The sequence below is a fragment of the Lytechinus pictus genome, chromosome 16 (assembly GCF_037042905.1).
Source record: "Lytechinus pictus isolate F3 Inbred chromosome 16, Lp3.0, whole genome shotgun sequence".
NCBI lineage: Eukaryota > Metazoa > Echinodermata > Echinoidea > Temnopleuroida > Toxopneustidae > Lytechinus > Lytechinus pictus.
The window spans coordinates 6,049,701-6,064,361 of record NC_087260.1 but is presented as its reverse complement, the minus strand read 5'-3'; the positions used below and the strand labels follow the sequence as shown (position 1 = coordinate 6,064,361).

The 14,661-nt window shown below is 36.6% G+C and overlaps 1 protein-coding gene across 2 annotated transcripts in view; it reads left to right on the top strand.

Annotated features, from left to right (window-relative positions):
• Positions 1 to 3,647: 3,647 nt before the first annotated feature.
• The window catches only part of LOC129279316 (nuclear cap-binding protein subunit 2-like), a 12,751-nt gene continuing 1,737 nt past the window's right edge, over positions 3,648 to 14,661 (top strand). Inside the window, exons 1-4 of one of the 2 annotated variants that reach the window (XM_054915404.2) lie at positions 3,648 to 3,797; positions 6,359 to 6,540; positions 8,671 to 8,809; positions 11,467 to 14,661. The exon at positions 11,467 to 14,661 is cut by the window's right edge and continues 1,737 nt beyond it. In XM_054915404.2, the coding sequence (XP_054771379.2) occupies positions 3,738 to 3,797; positions 6,359 to 6,540; positions 8,671 to 8,809; positions 11,467 to 11,583 (498 nt within the window). In that variant the 5' untranslated portion in view covers positions 3,648 to 3,737 and the 3' untranslated portion in view covers positions 11,584 to 14,661. The remainder of the gene's footprint in view (positions 3,798 to 6,358; positions 6,541 to 8,670; positions 8,810 to 11,466) is intronic. The other variant, XR_010296020.1, reaches the window with a different exon arrangement.

Below are 14,661 nucleotides of genomic sequence, written 5' to 3'. Positions count from 1 at the left end.
TTTGAATCATTTATAAGCTCAAACATTTTCTCCATTCTCGCACATTGTTTACACTATATTTCACCCTTAATTTACCATATATAATAATGGAATAATAATTGCATGGAAATATAATGCAACACTAACAATTTTGTATAGGATATTACTGCTGCAGAAAAAGAACGATTTTAAAAAACACACTTTAGATCACATACTGCTATTTGATAACATCCTTAAATGACATATATCTTGAATTGATCAATTCATGTTACAAAAGGAAAGGAATTTTAATGCATTTCCAATGAAGATTGTCATTCTTATAAATACCAAAGTTTTGACGTGGGCACGTCTTCTTCAAGGTTTCACTAACATAAATCAAATTGTGTTTGCGTCAAAACTTTGCTATAGTTCTAAAAATAAATATCTTCGTTGGAACTAAAATGCATTACAAGATCTACTTTTTATCATGCTCTATCTGAACCAACACGCAGATCACAATTTTCACTTCTGAAAGTTTATTAGGCAGAAAGAAATCTAACATAAGATCATTCGGACGGCAGGTAAACACAATTAAAAACGTCTGGAATTCTCAATCCTTAGATGAAAAAAATAATCGTACACAAAGGAATCGTGCCAGGAAGGTCAGGTTGCATTCCAAAAATCGTTGGGCAACATACTGTCCACACAACAATTGGTGAAAACTTTATAAAATTCTGGGTATTTTTAAACCAATCATGTGTGCTTTGGGTGCGTGAAAACTACTCAGTATTGGTTGAAAGCTACCCAGAGTTGGATAAATTTTTTAAACAATTTTTTTTATTGTTGTGTGGAGAGTATATGTTGCCCAACATTTTAAGAGTGTACATGCACTGTTAGAAAAGTTAACCTTAAAATAAAAGAAGTTCCTGCAGCACGGTCTCGAGAACACCTGTAATCTTACCAGATTGCGTAATCTTACAGAAAATTGGTATTTGGTGTATGGAACCTTACAAATTTCCTTAAATAAAACACCCTTTCCCCCTTTTTAAACAGACTTGTTCTCACTGTTAAATTGCAGAAAAATTCCTGTTTTATGAATTTACAGAATGATTCTGTTATTGCTTTCTGCAAAATCTTCTTTTTTTCTGTAAAATCAGGTTTTTTTAACAGTGTAGATAAAAGGCAAACCAGTATTAGTATCTTGGTCGGAGTAAGGTCGGGGTAACTCTGTCCAGACGGGCACTACTCCTACTTTTCCACCGGCTGGGCTTCCTCCGACCAAAACAGCCTTTGTCTTGGTCTTGACAAGACTGGAGAAATATATTTTGAATTTTAATCCATGCGTAATAGAAGAATTCCATGTCTGAACGAGGCTGATAATGGCAGTGAGCGATGATTTCGAGAGAAATGTCAAAATAACCACACATGCACACCCATCCACCCACAAACACACCCTTACACACACTAACACACATTTTCCCCGAATTTGAGGGAAATATTAAAGTACGATTTTCCGCAGTTACACCAGATAAATACTAGACACATAATTATCCCTTATAGTCCAGTCAAAGTAACACAAGTAATTGGTAAATCCATATTAAATTGAAGCAGAAACGGTATTTTTGTTGCATTGAACTATTATTTTAACCATATTAACATACAAAATGTATAAGAAAGTCGAAGCTGTGGACAATGTCTAATCGATTTTTTTTTTGGGGGGGGGGGATTTTTTTATTTTTTTTTTGAAATTCAAACTTTACCATCATTACAGATGCTTAAGAACGTGTTCCTTTTCTTGAATTGTATAGGAATAAATATATTTAAAAAGACAAAAAATGACAAGAAGCGTGTTTTTCCTCTTACTAGTATATTTCAAACAAATTATAGGGTTGGAGCGCCATCGGTGCTCAGTCCTATTCCCCCACCTCTCCATATTACACATGATTTAAAGTTTCTAGAAAGTCACTGCACACTATTTTGCAGAATCTTTTCACCAAATGCAAACCTCTCGCACTATGAAATTCCTTTGAATAAGAACTCATATATTATATTATAATCATGTTATGTTATATTACATATGACATATTTTTTCATAACTTTATGAAACATAATTTGCTCAGGGCCTAAGTCTTTATTGTTCCTGGTGCTCGCATTGTCTTTTTAACGAGATTTATAATCCTGTTGTACTAAAGCCTCCCGTTTTCAAGTCAATATACACCAAATATACTTCGAGTTATTTTTGTTTCATGTAGTAACATGCTTCTTTTTCATGACTTCTTAAAGTGATTGCCCCATTTTAAGGTCTTAATATAAAACATTTCCTGTGCGTGCTTACGTTCGCATTAGAGGATTGGTGAAATATGTCTGATCTTCATGAATTCCTAAAATCAGTCCTTAAAGTGTCACTTTTTCTGATCTGAATATAAAAAATTTCAGCTCGCGCTTCGCGCTCCAATCATTTGGTTAGTGAAATACGTATGGTCTTAGTGCATTCCAACAAACAAGCCTTAGAATGCCCTCTTCACGTCTGAATTTCCTAAATTTTCAGCTCGCGCTTCGCAATATTTGATTAGTGAGAGGTGTATGATAATCATGATTATAATGACTACAAAAAGTGTTTCATGTGTTTAGATGTAATTCTAACAAAATCAGCAAGCGCTTGGCACTCGCATTAGATGACTATGGTGAGATATGTATACTCTTCGTGGATTCCTAAAGTATAGTCCTTTAAATGTCCCTGTTTGGGGTCAATATATAAAAAATTTCAGCTCGCGCTTCGCGCTCGCGTTGTTTGTTTAGCGAGACGGGTACGTATCATGATTACAAAAAATTGCTTATAATGTCCCAATTTAGGTCTGAACATCAAAAATTTTCAGCTCGCGCTTCCTGCTCGCAATATTTCATCAATGAGATACATATTCGTTTAATGGCACTGTCCTTAAAATGTTTCTATTAGGTCAGTATACCTGGCAACAGTGACTCAAAATTTTTGCTTATGCCCCCCCCCCCAATGCCGTGACCCACGGTACGCCACTGGCCCAGTGGATTAGTCCCCTGAACGAGGGTCATGGGTTCGAATCCCAGCCATGGTGTGGGGTTTTTTTGCAAGAAGTTGATCCACGTTTTGCTGAGCTCACTTCCCAGGTGAGGTAAATGGGTCTACTGGATAGAAATGTATTCTTTAAAAACTTAAAGGGATGGTCCGGGCTGAAAATATTTATATCTGAATAAATAGAGTAAAATTCACAAAGCAAAATGCTGAAAATTCCATCAAAATCAGATAACAAATAACGAAGTTATTGAATTTTAAAGTTTATCAATATTTTGTGAAAACAGTTTTATGCACATCGTCATATATATATATATATATATTGTTCTCCTGTTTTAAAACCAAATTATCGTCAGGGTGAACTTCCACTTTAATCTTTTAAAGAAAGATTTTGGCAGGTCAATACAATTAGAAACTGCATGGATTGGACGCCGACGTACGCCACCCCCCCCCCCCCCGGTCTGGCCCCTAGGTTATGATCATTGGTTTCCAATTATTTCAAATCTGTTCTGTAAGGTAAACTTTATGGCTGTATGGGTTTGAGAGATTAGGTTTTAAATATTGAAGCATAAATTTACAGCATCTGTTGTTTGCTTTTCCCTCACTATACAAAATAAAGAAGGTGATCGCTATAGCGTTTATAGCGTAGAGGGCGTTTTCATTAAAAACTAATTGTTGGCGTTTCGCTTGGAACTTTTCGCTCTCTGGGACTGGCAGAAAAGTACCGAAAATGGCTTTAAAATCAGACCGTATGACTGAGCTTAGTGCCTATAGAGACCAGCATTTTAGGGTATGATTTTTCATGATTTCTTTAAACTGTCAAATTGTTTGAATTTAGTTGATAACACCCTGTAAACTGACCCCTTGTTTCGTTTTTTTTTTCGTTTAGGCCTATGGCCTACACAACCCCACGCATTCACTTTTACGTTGCTTCATTCGGCATCTGGCATGGCATTGGGTGATTTCAAGTTCGGTGTTGGTGTTGAGAGCGTAAAAAGGCCGCTGAACCGAGCTCCAACACCGAGCTGGGTTCAGAGGAATGATACCGATTGCGTTATCGATAGTACATGATGTCACGCCTCTATGCTGCGCTGCTAAATCATCTCAACTTCACGCGAGAAGTCTCGACGACGAAAATGAAATCGGAGAGAAATTCATGAAATTCTCATCACACAAAATACCAATTGATGCTTTAATTAATTCCAGAATTCAAAAGAGTGAACATTAATTATTCGGCGCTAATGCAGTTTCGCACCGGCCGATTACCAGCATACCTCATCACCAAGGCAATACTTGTTCCCAAATGTCATGACAAATCTCTCACTCTCACTCAGTCACATTTCGAGGTCAATATACCCACCTCTTCCAAATATCGCAATCGGGAACGGCTGTATTTCAGCTTTGATGTCGTTGTTCAAATCCTCAGACAACACTTCGCGGATCGCTTGGATTCGCAGTGCGCCGTAATGTTGATATGGACTGAAGTCATGCGACCAAAAGATTCGCCTGCAGCATGCTGGCAGTTTGTTCGCCACATGTGAGCATGATTTGGTTGCTAACTTCAGTCCATATCAACATTACGGCACACGGCGAATCCAAGCGATCCGCGAAGTGATGTCTGAGGATTCGAACAACGACATCGAGATCAAAGCTGAAATACAGCCGTTCCCGATCGCGATATTTGGAAAAGAGGTGGGTATATTGACCTCGAAATGTGACTGAGAGACTTGTCATGACATTTGGGAACAAGTATTGGTGATGAGGTATGCTGGTAATCGGCCGGTGCGAAACTGCATTAGCGTCCATTATTCTTCATCAAAATATATAAAGCTCAGATTATTTGTATGATAGGGTGTCCAAACTTCGCGGACTTTTCAAAAATATTCTTCAGGCTTAAACAGGGTGCTACATAACTTTTTTGAAGCTCTTGCCCAGTCGGGCAAGTAAATTTTCAAATTTGGAAAATACTTGCCTGAATATAGATTTCACTTGCCCGAAAAAATCCTTCAAAACAAAGTTTTATTGCTTCAAAACAAGTTATAGGCGTACGGTTTTACATACCATACCATTGACGGCTTTATTAATATATTTTTCAACATGACTACTGATGTACCTTGTAGCTGTATTTCTTTTTTTTAATGATTTTTATCTTGTACATCATGACAAAATGTATGGTCAATATGCTCTTTAATTTATTTCCTAATCTCATATATTTTCCATATATTTTGGAGGGGACTAGGACACACAATAAAAAAGGGGAAATCACTGAAAATAACCAGAGAAAAAAAAAGAAATTAAGAGAGGGGGAGAGAATGAAAGAAAAAAAATAAGAAGAAAGACAGAAAGGAGGAAGAAATAAAGGAAGGAAGAAAGTAAAAAAAATAAAATAAAGAAAGAAAGAGAGAGAGAGAGAGAATGGCTGCGGGGAAGAGAAAGATGGAAAGAAAGAAAGAAAGAAGGGTAAGAAGGAAGGAAAGAAAAAAAACTGAGGGGAAGAGAAAGAAAGGAAAGAAGGAAAGAAAGGAACGAATAAAGAAAGAAAATTCAGGTAAAAGGAGAGAAAAAGAAAAGGTAAAGGATGGATGGAAGGAAGAGAAAACGAGAGAAAGGAAAGAAGAAAGAAAGAAAAGAAAGATAGAGTGAAAGACAGAAAGAAATGAAGGAAGGCAGAAGGGTCATTCCATGCCAATTCACCCAATGAATGTGCAATTTTGCACCCGACCCTCTCAGAATTCGTTGTAATTTGGTACACATAAAATTCACCATGGCCCACGCACAAAACAAAAAAAATAGTCCAATCGGTCCGTCGGTTCTCGTGCTACGGCCCGCCCTTTTCTCCTTGTTTTGACAAAAATGGGCGTGACCTTCAACTTTCAATGGCCATTGCGTCGTAACGTGTTGACCAATTTTCACAAAACTGGTACCATTCAAAAGGAAATTCAGAGAGGAATCCAAAACATGCATCAAATAATGAATTGGAGCGATTTATAAGGTCTTGACCTTTACTTTGACCTTGAGTTTGACCCCCGGACAAATAATTTTTTTACTTGATTTTCGTGTATGTTAATTATTAGTATGATAGTGACAAAATATATTAAATCCAATGATGATATTTTATTTCTTCACATTTTAAAACTCTTCCAAAGATAGCAATTATCTGATCTGAAATTTCACTCTAGTCCCACATACTGATATTCATGTTAGTAAAGTGTTTACCAGTCCCATGATGACTTTAATTCTTCAGACAAATGGCCCGATCTGTGCAGGATGGAAAATTAGATGATTTAAAGAAAGAGCAACAGAGAGCAAGGCATTTAATTGGTAATTATTATTTATATGAATTCATTGCAGGGCTCTATGGACCAGCAAGAAAGGAAGCTGAAAGACTCATGCACTTTGTATGTAGGTAACCTGTCCTTCTACACCACGGAGGAACAAATCTATGAGGTCTTCTCGAAGTGCGGTGATATCAAGCGTGTTGTTATGGGGCTCGACAAGGTCAAGAGAACGCCTTGCGGTTTTTGCTTCATAGAGTATCCTTTACACAAATCTATGTAATGGTGATGTTAGACAGTCAAATTTTATGTTTGGTATATATGAATTTAAAATGAGTCAAGAGAACATTTTCAATTTGATAAATTCTTGTAGACAAAATAACAAATCATATATTTCATGTTGTGGCATTACTATTTTTGCACACATTATTCTAGTACCTTATATTATATTCCTTGATATATTTGCTGATTTAGTTTGAAGGTATTAGGAACTTTTATGTTAATTTCACTGGCAACAAACAGTCACTGAGCCCCATCCTCTCCCCTCTCACCACCACTGTTTCCCCCCTTGTATCAATACCAACTTTCAAATCTGAATATATGATGGGGGTACCTAAAGCTACGCACTTTGTTTTCAAATGATACAAACTATGCCAATTTTAATATTTGAACAAATTATCTTTCACTAATTTGTAATAGATATTCTAAATATCCTTAACCAAGAAAAAAATAATCAAAAACTCACTAATAGTACAAAAATCCCGCCGTGTTTTCCAAACACCTATTGATTTCGCCGCCCGATGTAAAAGGGGTCCTAAAGCTATGCACTTGATTTATCATGCAAAGAAATAGTATATCCTGTGCCTCAATTTCTAAAATATGTCTGTATTATTATAGGAAAACATGAAGCTAAAGTGAATATAACTCCAAAATTCCAATCATTTGCTAATTTTCTCTGCATTCAAGGATTTATTGCAGCCTCTGTAGAAAAATTGAATACGGATCGTTCGTCACTCTGCAGTCACAGCTTCACACACAGAGCTAGAGTGCGCATTTATTTTGCCATTGGAATTGCAGGTGCAATGGAGTTGTGCGTAGCTTTAACCCTAACTAGGCCGGGCTTTTTTGGCTGTTCTGTGGCCGGGGGGGGGTTGATTCAACCCCCCCCCCGAGATCTCGGCCGTCAATCGCGCGATCGCCGCAAAAATTTGCACGCTGGTAGTGTGCGATGTAATCTACAAGGCTGTATGGTAAAATTTTCCAAAATAATGAGATTTTATTTTATATGAATTAATTATGCTAATTAATGCATAAATCATACTTTTTGCTCTAATTCACTAAATAGAGCTCCTAGAATGCTAATTTTTGGTAAAAATATTCTTTGTAGCATTCTTAACAATGGCAATTGAAAAAAACTTCGGTTTGGAAATCAATTTCTTATGTATTTTATTGTTTTATGAATTTCTTATGTATTTCCTTGTTTTTCAACCTTTTGTTTTTCTTTGTTTTTTTCACCAGATTTATTGCACAACCTTTTTGAAGCATAATTATGCTAAAATCAATTGCTTTCAGCTTTTTAAAGTAAAAATAATCATATCTTTATGAATAAGATGAGAAAACTCAATTTGCATTGACTTTGTACACAAAATCACGTTTTGGAACAATTTTTGGTCTGACATGCACTTACAAAATGTTGCGTAATTTCGGAACTGCGTACCCGGGCGTCGTAAATTTTGTCTCAAAAGATGCGCGAGACTTAAAAGTATAAACTCTGCGAGTGGCGCGGTCAAAAAAATTCGCGCGGCGAAATGATCGCAGAAAATGTAGAGGGGGGGGTTGATTCAACCCCCCCCGGCCATTTTAGGGTTAAGACCCCCTACCATACACATTGATTATTCCTTTATTTGTACCCACATTTGCATAATTTACAACTGGTCAAAGAAAATATTGAATCAAGAAGATTGATTGGTTGAATTTGATCTCTTTATTTTAATATGTCCTATCAGATGAAATTCAGTAGGCCTATTAATTCTTGGAGATGCGGTGGGTTAGTATAGTGGATAAGTTTCTGGACTTTGAACCACAAGGTCCAGGGCTCAAATCCCAAAGCAGCACACTTATGTCCTTTGACAAAGGCATTTATCAACATGTGCCTCTCTCTACCCAGGTGTAGTAAATGGGTAGCCACTAGCCAGTAAGAAAGAATTCCTTAGATGCTTGAGTACCCGATTTAGGGGTAGCCCAGTTTGATAGTATGCAGCATTTAAGATATAACTAAAGCAGTTAAAAAATGTTGCATATTATTATATTATTAATTATTATTATTTCATCAGTAAAACTAGAGTGTATGAGATTATTTTGAAGAATTGATCTTGACTGCTGAATCAGATACTACATTCGGGAAGATGCATCCAACTGCATGCGATATGTGAGCGGGACACGTCTAGATGATAGGATTATCAGGACAGATTGGGATGTAGGCTTTCAAGAAGGGAGGCAGTACGGTCGAGGGAAGAGCGGAGGACAGGTGAGATCAGAATAACCGTAGACTACATACATGTACTTTAATAACAGAAATATTCCTGATGATCAGTGAAGGTTTGCATGGTGGTACAGATAATATCGTCGGCGGTCATCCGAACCGTCGTATCACTCGTACGACTGTGCAAACCCATTTATTAAAGAGAAAATTGACTTCAAAGTTTACTGTAATTTTCGCACTTAGGTCCTCTGCCTTACAACATATTCATTGCTAGAAAAATACATGGTTGGAAAGACCAAGCCAATTGCTTGACATTGGTACATGTATCTTAAAGGGGAATCCAGCCTTGGCCATAAAATGTTGTGTTGGGAAGGAGAAAAATAAATTAAACAGAATGGTGAAAGTTTGAAAGAAATCGGACAAGCAATAAGAAAGTTATAGCTGCTTTAAAATTGAGATCACTAATACTATGTAGATTTTAAATTGGCAACTGGGTAAGTAAATTATGACAAGGGGCAAGGACAACTTTCCCATAGGCCATGTATTTTATTATCAGGGATTTGTGGTTTTCTCCGAAGTACCCATTCCCCTGGGGCAGTAATCTAAATATAATCCAGGTAGTATATTGTTTTAAGTCCTCATGAAAGAAAATTATAATTTGAAATAAAACTTTTGGGAAAAATGACATTTTAGCCATAATATGTATTGGAGTACATGGAAGAGTAGTCCTTGCCTTACATCACTATGACATCCCATATGCGGCCAATTTGAAGTGTCCATGGGTATAGTGATTACCAATATTTACAACTTTTGAAAATTCATAACTTTCTTGTTGTTTGTCCAATATTGTTCAAACTCTCACAGGTCTATCAACTTGTCTGATTTTTCTTTTCCTTATAAAAACATGTTTTCATTTGGGTTGGATTCCCCTTTAATTTTAACACAAATCCAAGGACCAGAGGGTGGTGGGTTCTAATCCCAGCCATGGCGTAGTTTCCTTCAGCAAGAATGACAACAATATGAAAGAGGCTTATAGTGGACAATGTGATCCTAAAAAGGAGTATTGGGTGGTGAAATCAAATAGATTGAAATAAGACAGTCATACATTGTAATAATAATAATAATAATAGCCAATTTTTATACAGCGCTTTTCCCAGAATGGCTCAAAGCGCGTTACAGCATATTATGACCCCGGTCATTGGATTCATTTCAATCCCGCAAGAAAAGTGCACAATTTCGACTCCCTGGGGAGCATTCCTTGCAGCCTCATTATGGCGCTGGGCGCTGGGAAATTCAAACATACAATATCTTTCGCATCCTACCGGGTACCCATTTAGCACCTACATTGTACTTACATTTTGTGCATGATGATCTGAAGGTCACGCTGGTTAGCAACAATGCATTAGGGGGGAAATCACACGAGGGCTCAGGGCGATTCAGCTGTTGATGTCTATTCTAGTCACCAGTAGCGGCCGCACAGAAACGCTGTTAGCCTAACAGAACAGTAAGACAAGTCACATCTTTCGGATTGTGAAGTCAAAACATTTATTTTCTTGTGTATTTAAGTAATTAATGCATTGTTGTGACAATTCATGTAGGCATCGATGCCACATTACCAATTGTAGCAGGGCCTCTGTAAGCGCATTGTTACCGCTAACAACTTTTCTTTGCGGTCAGTGCTGGTCTATGCAATTTCAGAATTCTGCTATGTCAGGCATATTTGCATAATCACCATGTTCAGACTATCTCCTGTTTACAATACTTTATATTTTGTTTAGTGTCGTTCTTTTCTGCTCTTAATGATGTTTATAATACAGTTTGATCTATTTTATTACGTTCTGGACCCCGAGGCAGAACAGGGTGGTATTAATTACCACTCTGAGTGTGCAATCCAGCCATTTATATGTATTTATTTTATATTTTATTTTGTAATTATATCTGATGTATTTTGTTTGTATTTTGCATGTTTTTATGAATGGAAAATAGATACAATACAATACAATAAGTGGGAGTTCCTCGGAAAACTCGTAATCTGAACACCCGAGAGAAAAATTCTGTTCCCCCCTTGTTTTTGGAGGGATAGGCGACATCCCACTGAACAGTACCCATTCAGTGCGACATTCCAATGGGGCGCATCTGTTTTCATCATGTAGGCAGTTACAATTAATTCCCTCACCATGCACTGCTGTCAGCCACGTCTTGTCCCCCGGAGATCGGGGGAACATTTTGATGCTCCATAGTAAAAAGATTGACCATCCCCGGTAAGCGAGGGACAGTGTGAATCACAGGTATATCTTGCTTTGAAATTTGCCTGTTCGAATGAAAAAAAGGAAAGGTTGTTTGAACAAACTTGTCCATAAAGGGGCTTTCACAATCGCTTGTGTGATCGTTTGCGATCATTTGGTCACAAAATATGTTGCACACAATCGCAAAGGTTGTAAGCAGTCGCACCACCAGTTGTGAAAGGGGCTTAAGGTAACTACGAACTGGTCTGTTGAAAGATGAGAAAGGGGTAGATCAGAAATATCTTTAATAGGATGAGGTTTTAAAATAGTGGAAATGCAACACTATGACATCAAATAAAAAAATCATGGGGGTTTCGGGCTTCTTCTCGTCCTATCACGTCATATTTTAACCCTTCTGCTGCCTATGTTATTATTATTTTTTTTACTTGTATGATTATTTCCTATTTTTATTTCCAGGTCAGGGACGAGTACCGGACAGACTACGATGGTGGACGGGGTGGCTATGGTAAAGCTGCTCTCAAACAGCTCACCGGGGGTAAAGAAAAGCAACGTTTCCAGCAGTGGGTTAGCTGAAACATTATATGGACACCAATCCTTAGAGAAACTATTTGAACAATTTATGATAGCTTTTGGTACAAGATATCCTCCAAAGACGTCTCAAAATGGCAACAGTTCAAGCTCTTCATCGGTTATCTGTACATTTATTGGATTAAGCATTTGACTGACTGAATATTTGATTTGAACAAGCTTCAGATATCCAGGAAACATGTATGGAATGCCCAAAGACAACAGTTCAAGCTCTTCATCAATTACTTGTATACAGTAGTTCTTAAATGAACCGTAAGACTGACGGAATGATTGATTTTGGACAAAATGCAGAGAGCCAAGAAACCAATGTGTATGGAATGCTCAAAGGCAATCAAGCTTTTCAGGAATTGCCAACTTGGATTAACCATTTGACTGACCAAATATTTGTTTTGGAAATAATGCAGAAAGCCAGGAAACCAATATGTATGGAATGCTAAAAGACAGCATTTCAAACTCTTCATCATTTCCATCTACTTATTATTTCTGGGATTAACCATTTAACTGATGGAATGTTTATTTCAAACAAAAGGCAGAGAGCCAGTAAACCAGTGCGCTTTGAATGACACGCATTTATTCTCTGAAGAAAATACTATGCCACGTCGTTTAACAGGAATTCTGCTATATAAAGATGATATCATCAGCTTCCCGCAAGAAGTGACTTAACATTTTCTTTGTTCAACGTGGTTACGCGCATAGACTGATTTGCGCTAGTGGCCTTTCTCTGGCATCTGGATTGCGTTAGCATTTTTTTCTGGGAACTTGATCAGTGGATTGCATAATTTTTTTTTTTTTTTAAGATTAGCTTTTAGAGTGTTTTTAATAAAATCACAAAATATCAATGAAGAAATAATCTTGCTTTGTCAGAAAATTTGATAATTAGGACAGAAAATAATACACCAGCTGCTAATAGTACTAAAATAAGGTCAAAACATAATTTACGTTTTCTCGAAAATGTACGTTTTGTGCACATGCGCGCTAAGTCCCTTGCGGGAAGCTGACAATGTACGTCTTTTGTTAGAGGCATTCCTACATTCCCTTTATATTACTTTGTCTATGATGGAATATGAGGGGATGGTTAGCTGCTTTTCCTACAGGAAAGACATGGTTCTTATTTTTGATCAGGCATCTTACCAGCTCTCCTCCTGTTCAGCACTCTGCAATCTAGATGAAGAGTCGACCTTTGCTTTGTTTGTGGATTAAGTAATAATAATAATGATATGCAACATTTATATTGCGCCTAATACAAATGTTTCTAAGCGCTGCATACTATTACCCCGGCTTTAGCACAGCTACCCTAATAGGGCGCTCGAGCATTCAAGGAATTCTTTCCTACCAGGTACCCATTTACTACACCTGGGTGGAGAATGGTAAATGTAGATAAACGCCTTGCCATAGGATGCGAGTGTTGCGGTAAGATTTGAACCCCGGACATTATGGTTCAAAGTCCGCAGACTTATCTACTGAGCCACAACACCTCTACCTCTCAATATGGAACTACCATTATTTGCAAAATTTTAAGACCATCTGAACATTTTTGTATATTCATTAAAACTTGCCTGTTGTTGTTTCTGTGTTTGATTAAAATGGTAAAGGGTTATAAGTTTAAAGAATAATCCTTTTCAAAAGAACAAATTTTGAAGTAAAAATACTTTTGAAAACAAAAAGATGAGTCAAGCTATTGGACATTTTCTTTAAAGTAATTTCCCTTTAACCATTCAAATAAAAAAAGGAATCAACACCAACAAATTATATACATGTATATGCCAGTTTTTAACGAAACTACTGTATTATTACGATTTTATATGTGCAATACACAAATTTTCAGGTGGTCTTGCAAATTGTGGTATGATAAACCTGGATTTTCCAAAGTCAACGGTTAATACATGTAGTACATTAAAAATTATAATCTCATTTTATCTCAAGTGTACTCTACTTTAATTGAAAATCTTGTCATTCGTATACATTGTACATGTATGTTCAAGTATTGCAAGGTTCTAATTATGGTGATACAAGCCCATCAAATTTTGATTGTTTTTTTATATTAAAATTTGATTTACAAAAGTAGATTGTAGAAAGACAGAAAAGAAGAACCTGGCAGTGTGTGTTATGTCCCCTTGTTTCACTGAATTTGATATATTGCATTCGGTTTAATGTTTGTTACATGGCAGCCATCTTGTTTACCTTGTGGTCGAAGATGCAAAGTTTTTTAGATTTTTTACTGACAATTTTGATTGATATATTGCTTTTTATTCCTGTACTGCACGTCAGTGTAATAGTTTTATTTTTCTCACTCCTTGAAATTGTCGTCTTCATTGTAAGGCTGCACGATACAGTGTATTTAAATATTTTAGAATCACTAGCTGTTATATCCTGATAATTGTTGAACAATATTACAATTTGTTCTCTTCAAACATTTGAATTGATCTATTTATTGCCATTGTCCCCTTGGAGCCTTTTATTCCAAGGGGGCCCTTTATTTATCAGGATCCGCTTGGACGATATTAGATGGATAATGGCGATAACTGAGCTGATTTATAAATTGTATTATGAGGCAAGTTTGGTCTTAACTTATAAAGAGAATGCATGGTTTTACAAAATTGTGTAACCAAAAATGATCTTCTTAAATTTCAGTTTAATGATCATGTGTAGCAAACTAACCCATTTTTTGCACTTGAGAGTTGTGGGGAAAAAAATTCAGACATTCTGAAACATAGATTTACTGTGAAACAGCTGTAACCAAGATTATTTTTCATCATTTTGGTATAACTTTTTGAGCGAGTCTTATGGGGTGTTGCAAGAAACTTGCAATCAATTGCAAGTCAATTTTTGGTCCCTAAATCAATCATATGTCTTGTAGTTAATTGCAAATTAGTGATTGATTGCTAATCTGCTCCTTAAAACAAGAAGTTTAATCTGATTTGCTACAGCTAATGTTGATCTATCAGTTGTAAAATTGCAACAGAATATTTGCAATTGATCGCAAATGTTTTCTTGCAACACCCCTTTATAGGCACTTTATGTTCTGTTTCTGCTGAAATGTATTGAAATTTAACATTGTATCCT